The sequence below is a fragment of the Astatotilapia calliptera genome, chromosome 3 (genome assembly GCF_964374335.1).
Source record: "Astatotilapia calliptera chromosome 3, fAstCal68.1, whole genome shotgun sequence".
In the NCBI taxonomy this organism is placed as follows: Eukaryota; Metazoa; Chordata; class Actinopteri; order Cichliformes; family Cichlidae; genus Astatotilapia; species Astatotilapia calliptera.
This window is the reverse complement of record NC_137424.1, coordinates 49861803-49876928: the sequence shown is the minus strand read 5'-3', so window position 1 is coordinate 49876928 and position 15126 is coordinate 49861803. Positions and strand designations below refer to the sequence as shown.

General features: G+C 40.6%; 1 protein-coding gene across 1 annotated transcript; it reads left to right on the top strand.

Annotated features, from left to right (window-relative positions):
• The first annotated feature begins 1675 nt into the window (after positions 1-1675).
• rab39bb (RAB39B, member RAS oncogene family b) lies at positions 1676-13199 on the top strand. Its single transcript, XM_026160758.2, has 4 exons — positions 1676-2190; positions 4903-5184; positions 11561-11741; positions 12652-13199. The coding sequence occupies exons 2-4, from the start codon at positions 4970-4972 to the stop codon at positions 12895-12897; spliced, it is 642 nt and encodes a 213-aa protein (XP_026016543.1). The 5' UTR covers positions 1676-2190; positions 4903-4969; the 3' UTR covers positions 12898-13199.
• The last annotated feature ends 1927 nt before the right edge of the window (positions 13200-15126 follow it).

Genomic DNA, 15126 nt, shown 5'->3' with positions numbered 1-15126 from the left:
TCCTTTTTTGCACGGAAACATGTTTGAAATAAATTATAAATCCTCCAAGCCAAACACAAACCAGCGCGTTACTTAACATGCTGTGCTCCCTCTGCTGACTGGAGTCTACCATGGGACAGCAGCTCTGGGTTTCTGGGGGCTGATTGGGTGACTGGGCTGATTTGTCACACAGGTTTGGGAAACACTTGCAGTATTTTCTGTGTTTAGCAGGTAGTTAGTTTAAGGATCCCAGATAACTGGAGGCTCAGCCTGTCTCAGTTTATTCTGCTTGATCACCGGTCAGCTGTGCCTCGGGTGGAAGAGCCGATCATCTAACAAGCAGAAGGTCAGCGGATCCCTGATGACTGATGGTCACATTGAAGAATTCTTGGGAAAGATACTGAACCCCGAGTTTCCCCTGAAGCATCAATCAGAGTTTGAGTGTGTGTGTGAATGTTGGATAAAGCCATGGATTAAAAACACTGTATGAATGGGACTTGCAGTAGAAATCACTTTGCACCCAACTGAGTAGAAAGGCAGTGTGTGAGTAACTATCCAGTCAAGCTGCGTCTCTCTACAGTCAGCAGGTGAGCTGTTGTTTACATCTCCTAGCCACGAGGACTCCCGTCTTCACTATCCCACATCAGCTCTGTGACATTTCAGTCAGACCTCTATCACATTTTCCCTTTTGTTTTCTGTGCCCACATTTAAAAAGCACCTGACCCACGCAGCACAATCACTCTTTAAATCAGCTGCTGTGGCTCAGCAGGTCGCCTGCTAACTCGAAGCTCCATGGTTTGAGCCTCAACTCCTCTAGTCTACACGCCGAAGTATCGTTGGACAAAATACTGAATGTCCATTGGAGTGTAAGTGTGTGAGGGTTAGGTGAAAGTGCTTAAGCACAGATTTAAAAAAGTAATACAGAGAACATTTCATGTGAATGAGTTACATTGTGGATTCTCTGAGTGATATCTGACTTTATAACAGGTTTATTTTTATTGTTTGTTTATTATTTATTTATGTCCCCACAGCAGAAGCATGAGTAACACACACACACACACACACACACACACACACACACACACACACACACACACACACACACACACACACACACACACACCGAGAGAGAGGGCGTTCTATTTGTTATTGCTTAAAACTACAACTCCCAGGTGCTGGAGCTTCTCACAGGCTGTTCCGTGACTGCGCAGTGGCACATAGACAGCGCAGTGAGTGTGCAGCTTCCATCTGGTGGCAATATTCTTCAATAAACAAATAAATTATTAATAATAATAATGAAAATACTCACAGTATTGTTTGTTTTTCCTCATCCATAAGTCATATTTTCAGTTAGTTTCCTCACAATTACGATCTAACAACCAAACATTTTGACTTTTTGGTCAAAATGTTGTTAGAGAAACTAACTTCTGTAAGTTTTTTCAATATTCAGGGTTTTTTTTTTTTTGGTCTTTAAACTGTGCAAATAAAATTAGTCTTTGTGTGTTTTATTATCCGTTACTTTGATGACGTCAGCAGACTGTTACAGTACATAAATCCAGTTTTCCCTACATATAAGTAGGATGCTCTCTTACAGAGGCATAATGCAGCTTCTGGGCGTTAATATTATGATACATGGAGGTTTACTGTTATGTGCCCTCCCCTCTAAAAGCCGTGCCGCCTCCCGGTGTTGCGCCTCTGCGCGCTCCTTTACGGTAGTGGTACTGATGCGGGATGAGTCAGGCTATATGATGCTGCTGCCATTTCATCAGCAGCGAAAGCCTCCAAACCCCGAGCAAACACAGAAACGATACCGCGGGATTTCCCTCTCACAGCCTCGTAGACATCCTCTCAGCTCGGAGGCTCGAAACAGAGTACAGAGGCCTGCTCGCAGTTTATTCGCGGCTCCGAGCGAAAGCGCAAGATCCCTTTTTTCTGGTCGCACCTGCACTTGGATGCGTTTTTCTCCTTTCAGCACTCAATCGGGCCTGACATTAAGGAGGAAGTCAGCCCTGAGTCCTCAGGGGCCTGCCGCTCACCAGCCTCTGTGATCCAGCTTCCACACAAACATCGAGGTTTCGCCGCTTTTGGGTTGTTTTTGCGGCTCCCTGAGCATCGATCCCCCGGACTAGCCTGTATCATGGAGCCCTCAGCAGCCTGAACAGCGTGACAAGAGCGACCATTCTGTCCCGAAGCACTCCACTGCTGCTCCAAGTAGGCTGTTTTCCTCTACTGTTTTATCTCCGTGTCTTTGTGGTGTCGCGATAAAAGCGATGGCTGATTAAACCGAAATGACTATTTCCAGGCCTTTAGATTGCTTTGCATGGATGTGATTGAAATTCATAATAGCAAGAAAAGTCGCCTTTGGAAGAAACATCGTTGTCTGTTGTTTGATAAACAACATCAAATCGATGATAAGTCGTGATTTTGCGCACAAACTCACCTCAAACACGGATAAATTTACGCAAATAAATAAATGAAGCAATGGGATCAATAACAACCCCCACCCCCCTACGCATGTAATCATGTCAGTCTGAACCGCAGCCATCTGTAAATGCCGGATATGTGAAACCCTGCGTGTCGTGTCGAACCCACGAGCTGCCCATCCCGGCGCGAGAGCCCATCAGGCTGCTATTCAGCAGGGATTCAGCCTCTAATGTTTGCATACCTCCCGAGCTACGCAACCTGACTCCACAGAGACGCGCATGGGGTGATGGGAGGCCGCGTGCTCGCCTGATGGCCTGGTCGGGAACAGCTGTATTGTGAGGATCAGTAGGGGACAGGGCTGCTGTACAGAGAGCAGCATAGCTTATGTTATCAAATCCCTTAAGTCACATATTTCAGGAGACGTTTTGCCTCTTAAAAGAGAAAACACAGAGCTGAATGGACTAAATAAACATAGTTCAGGATTGAATTACTATTTCAGTTTACATTTTTCTGCAAACCCTTAATGATCTGATATATTTAATGTCGTATACCATGTGCAGAATATGCATGAGTAAATATATACCTGTTCAACTGGCACATTAACAAGAATATCTAACCAGCAGCAGCTCAGTGCATTCAAGCATGTAGACGTGGTCAAGACAACCGGCCGAAGGTCAGACTGAGCATCAGAAAGAGAAAGAAAGGGGATTTAAGCGACTTTGAACATGGTGGTGTTGCTCGTGCCTGATGTTTGAGTATTTCAGAAACTGCTGGGATTTTCCCACACAGCCATCTTTAGGGTTTACAGAGCAGCGGCAGTTGTCTGCGTGAAAATGCCATGTTGGTCAGAGGAGAATGATCAGAATGCTCAAATAACCACACGTTGCGAGCAGAAAAGCTTCTCTGAATGGTCTACAGCAGCAGAAGACCACATTGGATGTCACTCCTTACAGCTAAGAGCAGAAAACTGAGGCTGAAATCCACACAGTCACACAAACAACAGAAGACAGGGACAATAGAAGATTGAAAAGATGTTCTCTGCTTTGTGTCTTCATTTTTATGCTTTGACATTCAAATAATAAGGTCAGAATTTGGTGCAGACAACATGAAAGTATGGATCCATCACAGCTTGGATCACCAGTTTTGGATGATGGTGATGTAATGGTGTGCTGGATGTTTTCTTGACACCCTTTGGTCCCTTTAGTAGTCAGATTGTTACATTAATATATTTATTATATTATTTTAAGACATGCTTTAACATGTCACCACCTGTTTAGAGTGGTATTTGTTATTGTGTAGCAATCAGAATCGAATTTGGATCGAAGAATTATTTTGTATGAGAAGTGGCATGGAGCAAAGAGCAGATAATTACATTTGAAAGGTAGAGGAGTCAAAATAAAGTCACACGAACTATTGGAAACATTGGGCACATTTCAAAACCCCATCTATAACTGAAGAACTTAAATGTAGTTAGTTACCTGTGACTGGTTTAATTATAGCTGCAAGAAAAATCAGTCCAATCAAAGCAGTTGGTTATATTTGTAATTATATCCCCCCCCCCCTCTGAAAAAAGCAGGCTTTGATTAAATCAACAGTTGATGCCATCAAGTGACTAAAGAAGCGTAAGAGGATTCCTTCTTATACCCTGTGGTGTTAATCATATCACACAGGCATGTGAGCAAATTACCAGTCGAAGGTAGCGACAATAGCTAACAATATCAACAGTATTGATATTGTTAGCTTATGTTTCTATTTGTTTATTCCTGCTCTGTCCACTCTGCTGTTTCTCATCTAATCTTATCTTATGTGCTCATTGCCTCTCACTCAGTGCTGCAGAAATGAGCCCTAAAGCCCAGAAACATGTTTCTGGGCCTGCAATCTTAAAACAGATGTTTACAATCCTCTTGAGTTTGTTCATATTAAACGTGGAAAGTGAAAAATACCAGGTTATAATATAAAAAGTCTACAAATGAACAATTAAAAAAAACACCACTGGACGTCCATTTACATCATATGTGGCCACAGAAGTAAAAGTAAAAGTCATCTTACTTCCTGCGCTTGGATTAAGGCTTCAAAAATTATAGCTGTGTGAGTTTGTGAAGATAATCCTGCAGAATGAGACTTGTAAATATCGCAACCTTTTATTAATTTTAGTGATTATTTCTTGTGATTATCCCCAAAAATCCCATCGACTTTTCATCAAGGGAGCCCGGGTATTTCTAAGTATCCAGGCTGGTCTGCAAAAACCCTCCAAAACTCATTATTTTGTCACCCTGTGGGAGCTTGGACATTGCAGCTCAAAGAACAGGAAGTGAAGGGTCAGATGGTAGCATTTGGTTTGCAAAGAAACAACCACGCTTAAACCAAGAAGAACAGTAAGATGTGCACTTAAACAAACAATCTAATGTTGTTTGTTGATTCCTCTCTTCCCTCGCCTCCTCCCTCCCTCCCTCTCTCTCTCCCTCCCTCTGTCTCTCTCTCATGTTTGTGCACCAACAGCTCGTACCACAGCAAGTAGACCAACACTTACAAGCGCACCGGGGAGAGCTGCAGACCAAGCTAAGTCATGGAGGCAATATGGCTCTATCAGTTCCGGCTGATCGTCATCGGGGACTCCACGGTGGGAAAGTCATGTCTGATCCGGCGGTTCACGGAGGGTCGCTTCGCCCAAGTGTCCGACCCGACCGTCGGGGTGGACTTCTTCTCCCGCCTGGTGGAGATCGAGCCGGGCAAGAGGATCAAGCTGCAGATCTGGGACACCGCTGGTCAGGAGCGCTTCAGGTAAGTGTGTGTCTGGAGCTTTACAACGAGTCTGCGTTTAATGTGGTGTTATTTCCTTTACATCTTTATGGAAATATTATTTAAATTTACTGGAGGTGACGCATGGTAATTTAAGAATATTTGTTTAGCAGGAGAGGATGCGTTTATATGCAGCAGAAATAGTGACATGTGTGCAGGGTGTGTCAGGAGCTATCAGTGTTGTGGTTTGTGTCGTTTTGGGTAATTAAGAACCATGTAAGCGCTCAGAACTAGACAAACACAGCCTGGATGTCTCAGAACGTGAATCAGCAATAATTTGCACAGGGAAAGCAGGCATTCAAATGAGCTCCAGGGTCATGTGCTCAGAGAAAACAACCAGAGCGTTTGTTTCTAAAAAGAAAACAGTTGCAGGTGTTGCTAAAACCTGATAGTCGTCATTTTGGTGCTCCAGGCGACTCTGAAGTGAAGTGAACTGCCTTTACAGAGAAAAAAAGCTCTCAGTTTTTTTTCAGATGGTGTGTTTACATGGTCATAGTCAGATTACACAAACCTATGGTGTGTAATATGGTGTAATAAAGGTGTAATAAAGGAGAAAGAACAAAGAGTAGTTTAGTAGTTAACACAGGTCCCACAGTGCTGCAAACTACTTCCAGAGGTGCAATCACATACAGAAATGCAAATAGTGGCTGTTGTTGTCGTGTCCCAGTATCCCCTCCTTAGTTCCCAATCCCTGTTGTGGTCATTTTTTTCCAGAAAAACACATTTGTCGATTTCTTTTTTACATTCCCGCACGTCCAATAGTTTCGACAATCCCCTTCCAGGAAATTGCTGACAACAGCGAGGCTGCTGTTGTTGTTCTTTCACTGATAAGTTCAAAAACTGTGATGAGAAAATACCCAGAAATGCACAGGAGGAATCAACAGGACTGAACAGGTCAATCACAGTAGTTGCAGACTGCATAACTGTACTTTGCTGCGTATTTTCAGAGAGCATGCCAGTGTAGGGGTTTGCAGTTATGACCTGGATTTAACACCAAAGTATTAAACCTCTCTCAGACTGATTGAGATAGGGAAATTATTTTTAACTAATGAAAGAGTTAAACACACATTTTATTAAATGGGAGTCTTTGAAATGCCAAGTATGTCATGTAAAATGTACATGTAAAAATATGTAACTGACTAGGAAGCCAGCGTTTAATATGCATCCTGCGATTAAAGCTGAGATTTTCATGCTGAATGTCCTGACACAAGCCCAAAGTGAACCAGGGAGCTTTGGGTTATTAAGTCAATTTGTAAACAAGTATGCACTTATTTATTTTATTTAAGGAATCAAGCGATCAGCAAGTCTGTTGTAGCTGAAATGCGATGACCAATTTAAATTTTTATTTCAATCATTTCAATTTACTCATTTTATTAAAATCTTTATATTTTTAAGTGTTTTTATTTCTCATGCACACTCTGAAGTTTTCTAGTGTTCATTTGAACTGTCACATCATCTTTCAAATGTCTGTGTGCCAAGCTAATTGATCAAAATGCTGATTTAATATGTTAGATTAAAGATGTTTCTCCATCAGAACAGAACCTAGAGTACATGAAGGGTAAAAAAGGGTAACGCATAGCTATAATAATGTATGCCTCATAGCGGGAAAGCACTTTCACACATGCACGCACACACACAGCACAGCTCATCATCCTAACAGAAGAGGACCGGTCTCACCTGTCACCATGATGAAAATCTCTATAGCAACCGCAGCAAGTCCCTCCGAGAACGAAGGATGTCTCAGACCTTTTTCAGCCCGAACACCACGAGGCCTTTTCCTAGAAATAAATCTGTGATACAGTGACTTTTCTTAGAAGCACTTCACACAGATAAGTAGCACTTCACTTCTCAGATGATTTCCTTTGAATTTATGTATCATGAAATCATTTTTTAGTTTCGTATGCTAGCAATCAGATTTTCTCTAATATAATATAATATAATATAATATAATATAATATAATATAATATAATATAATATAATATAATATAATATAATATAATATAATATAATAAAAAACAGTAAGCCATTCTCTGACAGGTTTATGAAAGTGTGTTTGGTGAGAAAAAAGAACAGCATTTGAGAATGTGGACAATTTTGACTTTGTGTTATTGGTTTTTGGATGAGAGCTGTGATGTCCGTGACACAACCTAGTTGATTATCTTTCAACTTAGGATATTGAAAAACTTTAAAGTCGTGGAGGAGCTGGCAGCAGTGCACTCAGTGAAAGAGACAACAACAGGAAGTGATTTGTTAATGGGGCTAAGTCCAGGCTTAGATAGGCTTGGGCTGCAATAGGATAACTGGCAGGTGTTATGATCAATATGTCTATAAATCTGGGAAAAATGTCCAACAATTTGAGTTGGGTGCAAGATAAAGTGATTAACAACTGAATACGGCACTGAATAAAAGATAGTTTGTTACACTTTTGATGGGGGAGGAGACTGAACATGGTGACATAGGCTGCCACACAGCTGTCAGGTGGCTCAGCCTGAGCAAAGAGTGTGGAAACTGAGAGCAGAATTTCAAGAGTTTGTTGAGAAGAAGAAAGTCAAAGACATCCTAGAGCTCAAATGCAGAATGGAAAGACTAAAGACCTAAAAACCATATTTGCATTTGAAATGCTCATGACGAGGTTGTAGCTTCTTCAAAGCTAGTTGGAGAACAGCATTTTTATTCACATGCCAACAGTGAAGATGCTTCATGTTCTCCTTGAAGAAGTTTTATAAATCGAGATATAGATCCTCTCTCAGTGATGTTTTCCCACAAGGATCCAACTCAGATATTGAACCTGACTTTAATGCACTTGTTGAAGCCTGTCAATTGGTAGACCCACAAAACCCCTATACAGGAAGTTGATTTCGGCGCTCTGATAAAGAAAAGTCTTGATCCCGGATCCTGTGAGTCTTTCCCAGTAGATAATGCAGGGTTCTTCAGCTGATGTGGATGAAGGGACTCGTCCAGCCTGACTGCCTTGAACAAGCAGGTGTCTTCCCTGCTTGTCCTGGTATGAAAAAACTCAAGTAGCCTTGCAGGTCAAATTTATCAGGAATTTCCTTTGAGTCTTGGCAAAGGATAAGCACACAAAAAAGAGAATAATCAGATTACATGAATTCTACTTATTGAAGTAACTCACTCTAAGCTAATGTTCATGTTGTTCCTATCTTTGGAACAGAGGTTGGTGGTGAGATGGACACTTCCAGCACTGAAGATGTGCTTAGTGCTCTGTTAATGGTAATAATCAGGAATGCAGGATTCCTTGATAAGTCCCACATCTTCACAGAGGAAACCTTGAAAGTCTTGAGAATCTGCAATCCACTTGGAAAATGATTAAAGTCCAAATCCTTCACAGAATTATAATCCAACATGGCAAAGATGATGATGAGCAGAAATAAAGCCAAATCCAAGTCCGATCTGTAAGTCCAGTCCACCATAGCGCTTCTGCTGGAATTTCCAACGGTGAACTTCTGGAACTGCTCATCTCGCAGGGCGCCAGAGACGGACCCAGAACGCCTCCTGGCATCCCAGTTTATTCTTTGTCAAGTGCCCACTCACTCCACTTCTCTCTATAATAACTAGTCAACCAATCAGGTGTTTACATAAGATTCACTGATCTTCAGCCCCACCTTATCACTCACTCTTTATCTCTCTCTTTAAGTATGGAAAATGTCATTACATTGGAACAAGTCACCCACATGAGCCCACATGCATACTGTACTTACTAAAGGTGTATTAATCAGATGGTAATATTAATTTTATAGCACTGTGTATCTGCCAACATTTATAAAATCAGTAGGTACAAAGAGGCTTGAGGCTGAAAACTATGAACAGAGGAGATGGACAGATGAACTGTTTCCTTTGTTTTCCCCTATAATTGTTGGTAATAACAGAAATAGAGGACATTATCAGCCTAATAATTTATCTACATGCAGCAAACAAGAATTTAATCATAAATTTATTCATTTGTCACTTGTTTGTCTGGTTATCAGTGGCACAGACTGCACCCAGATAATCCTTCAGTTATTACACTATGGTTGACTAAAGTAGCTGTTTTAGGAAAATATTTAAAAGCCACTATTTTGGGAACTTGTGACGCAGCAGTCCTTGCTTGTTTTAATCCACCACACAGTCCTCTGTTCACTTCTTCTCCACCAGCGATGCAGATCTCTTAGTCATTGTTGTTTCATCTGCGTGGTTCTTGCTTCTAAAAATACATATAAACTATGTGTGTGTCCGATCAAATGAATCACTCTCCGGCTCAGGTTTTTCTGCTATCCACTCCTCCTCTCTTACTGTCTCCTCTCTGTCAGCAACTCCTCCCTTCTTCCTCTTTCAAGACACGTCTCTCTTTCCGTCTCCAGCTTAAGCCTCTAATTGTCCTTCCAGTTATATTTATATTCGCATGCAGTCTGTGAGGAAGAGAGAGAGACGTCATGAGGCAGTCGATGTGTCCCTGCGTGCATGCAGGTTGTCGCATCTCGTCAAAATCTAGCAGCACTTTTCCTCCCTGTCAGATTGCGTAGAGGAGTTACAGTTATATAAACCACAAATCCAGTTTCCACTTGGTATTAAAATGATACCCTAATGACACCTCCATCTTCCTCTGCGTTCACACCTCCTTTCGTTAGGTTTATCTGTTTTATTACTAATATGGCTTATTTTTCTATTCATCCTGAACATATAATGGGTATGTTTATTTTTAAAATCAAGAGAAAAATGTGTAAAGTGCAGGGTGTTTGTGATGTACAAGCTGCGTGTCTGGCTAACCAGCTTAACTGCTGCATCAAAGACTTTTAATGTTTTTTGAGGTAGACGAAAAATCGCTGCAGGAATAATTTGTAATTAATGTATTTCACACAGTAGTTCTGGATTTTTAGCAGTTCACTACAAATGTTTATACAATCCAAACTAAGGACAGTGTTACCCAAGATGAGTTATCCAATATGTCCTGTCTGTTATTAGTTTTTTTCTGTTGAAACTTTTTAATAAAAATAGTTTAACAATATATTAATACTTTAGTTGCTTACACAGACCCAGAGATTCCCCGACCGGCTGTGAGTAGTTGTTGGAGGTTGTTTTGCAGGTACAGTAGTGCAAAATTGGTATGTAGTGCTGCACCGAAATCCTCCTTGCAGCTGCTTTGGTCACCACCTGATTGCTGTGGTTGCCTGTAGTTTGCATGGAAGACTCTACTCACCATGCAGGGGAAACTGTGAAAAGTGTGCTGCAGTAAATTTGAAGGAAAAACTTTTATTTGAATGATGAATTTCTAAGTTTCACTACAGCTTGGGGAGTAAATGACGAGCGTCTGCAAACAAATTGGTACCTTCGAGCAAAACTACAGGCAACCATGTTAGCTAACAGGCGAGCCAGGATACAGCAGTCTTCTGTACCTACAAAGCTGTTTTAAAATAAATCTGCTGAAAACATTAAAATGTAATTTAGTGTTTAATAAATCCACGGAGCTAAAAGGTGCTTAAATAACTAACTTGCTACAGTTTCTAAATTTAGCCTCATTTATTAAAATTACAATCAGTGTTTAAAACAATTTGCTGAAACAGTGATGTTACACCCTCGGTCACAACTGGTGTTGAAGTGATTTCTGTACACAACAATGATCCTGACTCACAGTCTATTAAAAAATTACATATATTTTTTGCACTAAGAAAGTTAAATGCTGTTGAAACCAGATTTGATGTCTCCTCTCCATCATCAAGGCTTTGTGAATGTAATAAATGTAGTTATTAAGACTATTTCTCATTTTACTCTTAACTCATCTGCATCACACATGTGATCAAAATGGTTAGCAAGAGAAAACTTATCTGTTAAAGTGATTATAAATGGCTTGTTTGCATGCTAATGCTAGCTCTGTTTCCATGCAAAGCAGATTGTAACTGCTCTAAGAACTCCTGTCACTTTCCTGTCGAAGACCAGAGGTTTATCCACAATATGCAACTGTAAGCTGCTACTGACTACAATAGCTTGACTGCAAGCAGAGTTAATCCTGCTTCCAGAGATGATTACCAGCTTCGACCACAAGATCGCAGTGATTTTAGGATTGGATACAGTTGAATACAAGACTTATGAGAAAACACAGAGATGAAAATAGATTTTTACATTTTTATTTATTTGTAAATTTTGCTGGACAAGCAGAACTTGCTTTGCTTGACCAACAGAACTCGATTTATTTTCTTTGTGAACTTCATACATGTTCTTTGCAAACAGAAAGTATATCCACTGGCCACTGCTTTATCTGTTTAACTTCCTATAATCAAATTCTTGTGCGTTTATTATAGTTGGTGAAATAACTGCATGTAGTATTAATGTTAAATGCTTCCCTCTATTTTATGTCCTTTCCAGGTCTATTACCAGGGCTTACTACCGTAACTCTGTGGGTGGGCTTCTCCTCTTTGACATCACCAATCGCCGATCTTTCCAGAATGTCCATGACTGGCTGGAGGAGGCTCGTAGTCATGTCCAGCCACATAGCATCGTATTTCTATTGGTGGGCCACAAGTGTGATCTGGAGGCACAGCGGCAGGTGTGTACACTGTAAAGTAGATTAAAACTGGATCAAAACAAGCACTTTCCCCTGTTGTGAAAGGTTACGCACTATGCAATACAACAAAGTCACAGTTTTGAAAATAACTTTTTTGTTCACATTTATTTATTTGTTTTTGTTTGCACTTATTTTGTTCAGAGGCACAGTTTATTGTCTTGGGTCAGTAGGCAGACAGAAATAAAAATATATCCCCTCTGAAAATTAGACAGCATAACACCACATCTACATTAATATCCCACCATCGTGAGAGCAGGAATAAAATGAAATGAACGAGGAAATTATGCAACATTTCCCGTATTAGCCGCTTACCCCTATCTTGATCTGCCCACTTTCATAACTTTGTGTTAGAGGGCTCGTTTACCAGCTTTTCAGTTGCCATCATAAATTGGTCAATAATGCTTCAGCTTTATTTTGTAACAGGACTGAACAGTCATTATCTGTGAGTGTGGAATCAGGCCTATCAGCAGAATAACACACTTCAGAGTAACTGGAGACTGTGACCTTTGGAATGAAATAGATGATACATGTAAAATTAAAAATTTAAACTGTTCTGTGCAATATGCAATATCAGTGCGCTCAAGTTCAAGGAGTGTTTTAGCCTCTTATTGGTTTGGGATTTTTAGTTGTGCTGGGTTAGCTTAGGGCATGTCACAATATGATGCATAATAATGTCTTGATGTGGAAATATGCAGCTGAAGTAGTCACTCAAATTTGACTTTGTGTGCGAATGGCAGTCCAATCCAATAAAAACCTACAGCTTGTCTTCTTAGTCCTTGCACTTCCTGATAAGACCATTTGTTGTTGAATTGCTGTCGTGGCACTCAAATGTGTTTTACAGCCACTACAGGAGATAGCGTCATTAACTCACTTAGCTCATTTGATCTTGTAGGTGACCCGCCAAGAAGCAGAGAAACTGGCTGGGGCGTATGGGATGCGCTATGTTGAGACGTCAGCCCGTGACGCCATCAATGTGGAACACGCCTTCACTGAGCTGACCAGAGACATCTTTGCCCTGGTTCGGTCTGGTGACATCACCATCCAGGAGGGCTGGGAGGGTGTGAAGAGTGGGTTTGTGCCCAATGTGGTTCACTCATCCGAGGAAGTGACCAAGAGTGACCGCCGCTGTCTCTGTTGATCTGGGAAGACTGAAGATAGGGGAGTGAAGTGGATCAGAGAGGGGTAGCTGACGGACTGAGGTGTCAGCCCTCTGACTGAAAACTGGTGGTAACCCTCGTTGTTCTTTCTTAGAAAAGACACAGAAAGGGATGTTTGGCATATTTTAACAAAAAGGCTGGTAGATCATGGAGAAGAACACCTTGAATGTGGGTGTAAGACTAAAAATGGTTGCGCCCATTAAAGATGCTCATTTGAGGGCTCCCTTTTCTTTTGTTTTGGGCTTCTTTCCTGAATAAACCTCCCTTGCAAAAGCCTTAGAAAGATGATCCATTTCATGTTTCTTCCTCCGTTTAAGTCTTCGGTCACCTCTCTGCTCCCTAGCCTTCTCCTCTCAATATGCAATTACACGATCGCACTGAAAGCTATCACTCCTACGTTAGTGTCCAACATCTTTTTCAGCATTTTCAGTGTAGTGTACTTAGATTCAACCTCATTGATTATTTGATTAGCATCTACAGTACTGTGCCAAAATCTTGAGTCAGCCTAATGTTTTAAATATTGTGTTTGGAAAATAGGAAATAGTTGCAATAATGTCCTAAAATGTGCAAATACACAATCCCAAGACTATCCCACTCTGCTTCAGTTATGTTAAGATCCGTGCTCTGGGGAGGCCAGTCCATGACTGATATTGCTCCACTGTGTACTTTTCTATCCGGGTATATTTGTACTGCATAGGAAGTGCTTTTGGGATCATTGTCATGCTGAAAATGCAGATGCTTTCCAGATGATATTGAGTGGTGGATCATAGCATTTATTTTGACAAAATCTCCAACACCACTGGCTGGAATGCGCCCCAAACCATGGCAGAGCCTCCATCATGTTTTACTGATGGCTCTTGGCACTCACTGTTGTACTTCTCTACTGATGTCCTTTGCACATGTGAGAATTTGAACCAAAAATGTGAAATTTGGATTCAATGGTCAATAGTTCAGTGGCTTAACAACAACCCCCCCACCTCTGAAAGACCTTCAGAAAGGCTGGACAACTATTGCTCGAGACCACATAAAAAAATGACAAGAAAATCTGGCTCCATGAAAGCAAAACATAGAGAAATGAGAGGCTACTCAAGATTTCTGCACATTACTCTATCTCCACTTTCAACCATCAAAGCTCAATGGAGACGTCCTGGAGGTCCTAAATATATAAAACGTGATTTTGTTGCTATTTTATTTGACTTTGAAGCAGTTTAGGCCTCCTGTAAGCTCAGTGACATTGACTACATGGTTACATCCACTATCATTTTGCTAAACACCATACTGCACATCCAGTTTCTAATGGACTCCTCAAGCAAGAAAAGTCAACGTGTACAGCTGTGTAACCCAGGTGGATTCTTGTAAAAATTTTGTGCTGGTTTACCTTTCAATGAGACACTTTTTAAGGTGGATTAACAGGAGTGAAATGGAGCCAAACAGCACCTTAGTAACCAAGTTCGTCTTAAATGTGGTACCATTTGGGGCATTTGAAGAAGGAAAACAAGCGACCTAGGCAAAAGAAACAGATACATTGGAAAGAGATGCATTGAAGGGAAATGGACTCCACAAAAGAACCACATTACCCACAATGCAAGACGAGACAGACAGAACTGAAGCTTCTAATACAGGGGATACTATTTTTTTTTCTGAGCAAGTAGTATACAATTTTTTTAATGTGTGTGGGTAAGTGTATCATATCTAACTTTTGTTTTTAATTTAACACAAAGCTTCAAGTGGATGTCACTGCCATGATTACTTGAGTTATACTATTTATAAGATGGCCATGAGGGTAGATTTAAAACAAAGGGGAACATTTGAGATCTCAAATGACTATATTTCAAACAGTCTGAATTTGAATGTGGATATATAATCATTCAAATGTTGTTAAAATATGTTTATGTGTGACCTAGAGGTTTAAGAACGTGAAGTTTTAGCCACATTTAGCCCAATTTTACTATAATTTTAATCTTGATGCAAAATTCAGTATTTGTGGGTTACTTGAATGATTAAATCACAGCTGTCTGCTTTATGTTATATTTATTTTTGAGGGATACCTTTAGTAAATTTCTTTAAAAGGCTTAAATAATAAATAATTACATCATCATTAAGACCAGAGGTACAGCTACTTTGCCATGAATGGAAATACTGACCTAACTATAATAACAAATTTTTATTTCTGCACATTTTTGTACAACTTAAGCGAGAAATAAGATGTT